This window comes from Plectropomus leopardus, unplaced genomic scaffold (assembly GCF_008729295.1).
Source record: "Plectropomus leopardus isolate mb unplaced genomic scaffold, YSFRI_Pleo_2.0 unplaced_scaffold86873, whole genome shotgun sequence".
In the NCBI taxonomy this organism is placed as follows: Eukaryota; Metazoa; Chordata; class Actinopteri; order Perciformes; family Serranidae; genus Plectropomus; species Plectropomus leopardus.
Genome location: NW_024695764.1, coordinates 1 through 724, shown reverse-complemented (window position 1 = coordinate 724; position 724 = coordinate 1). Strand labels below are relative to the sequence as shown.

The window sequence follows — 724 nt, the reverse complement described above, 5'->3', positions numbered from 1 at the left end:
AAAATTGTTCTACTACTTGCTTCAGCTCATAAGGTAAGTGTGAAACGTGCTTAATTTTGTGCTGTATATGTGACTTTTTATCCACTCTCACACATTACACAAATCATCACAAACGAACCACGTTGTTTTTGCATCAATGCATTTATTAATCATCATGCAATGTGTGAGCTCGTGCTGCAGGCTCCGTCATCTGCTGTTTATCGGTATTTCTCAGACAGGGCCAAAGCCAGAGCAGCCAGGAACTTGTCAAAGGACACATGCACCTCAGGGGTGAAGTCGTTGGGGAACATAGCGGCCAAGACCACCATGATGCAGTGCGAGGCAATCTGTGAAAACAGGACAACCACACAGATGTTACAAGGCGTTTTTAGCTCCCCGCGCACCAATCACACATGAGGCGTTGGGTGCATGATAGACATGTCGCGAGGAAACCCATCAAGGTCCTAAACGTGAAGAACACGGACTGTAATATTTAAATGCTTTTGTGTCTGTACCTTGAAGTTGGCAGGGTCCACACGCAGAGTGAAGGCATGCAGCTCACTGAGGGTCAGGAGACCTCCCTTCAGGTCGTCGATTTTGGTCACAGCATCTGCAATTCCACCCATCACAGTAATTCCGTGCTTCCTGGCAGAAGGGGAGGTGGGGCTCTGGTCCTTCCAGTGGGCGAAGTAAGTCTTGGTCTGAGGGTACACAATCAGCATCCTGGATAAAATGAAAAAAAAAA

The 724-nt window shown here is 47.2% G+C and overlaps 1 protein-coding gene across 1 annotated transcript; it reads right to left on the bottom strand.

Moving 5' to 3' along the window:
- Window positions 1–122: 122 nt before the first annotated feature.
- LOC121940432 (hemoglobin embryonic subunit alpha-like) lies at window positions 123–710 on the bottom strand (the record flags this gene model as incomplete). The annotated part of the gene is made up of 2 exons (XM_042483210.1): window positions 123–326; window positions 495–710. Coding segments are annotated over 2 exons (345 nt in total), but the record flags the coding sequence as incomplete, so codon positions are not given.
- Window positions 711–724: the final 14 nt, after the last annotated feature.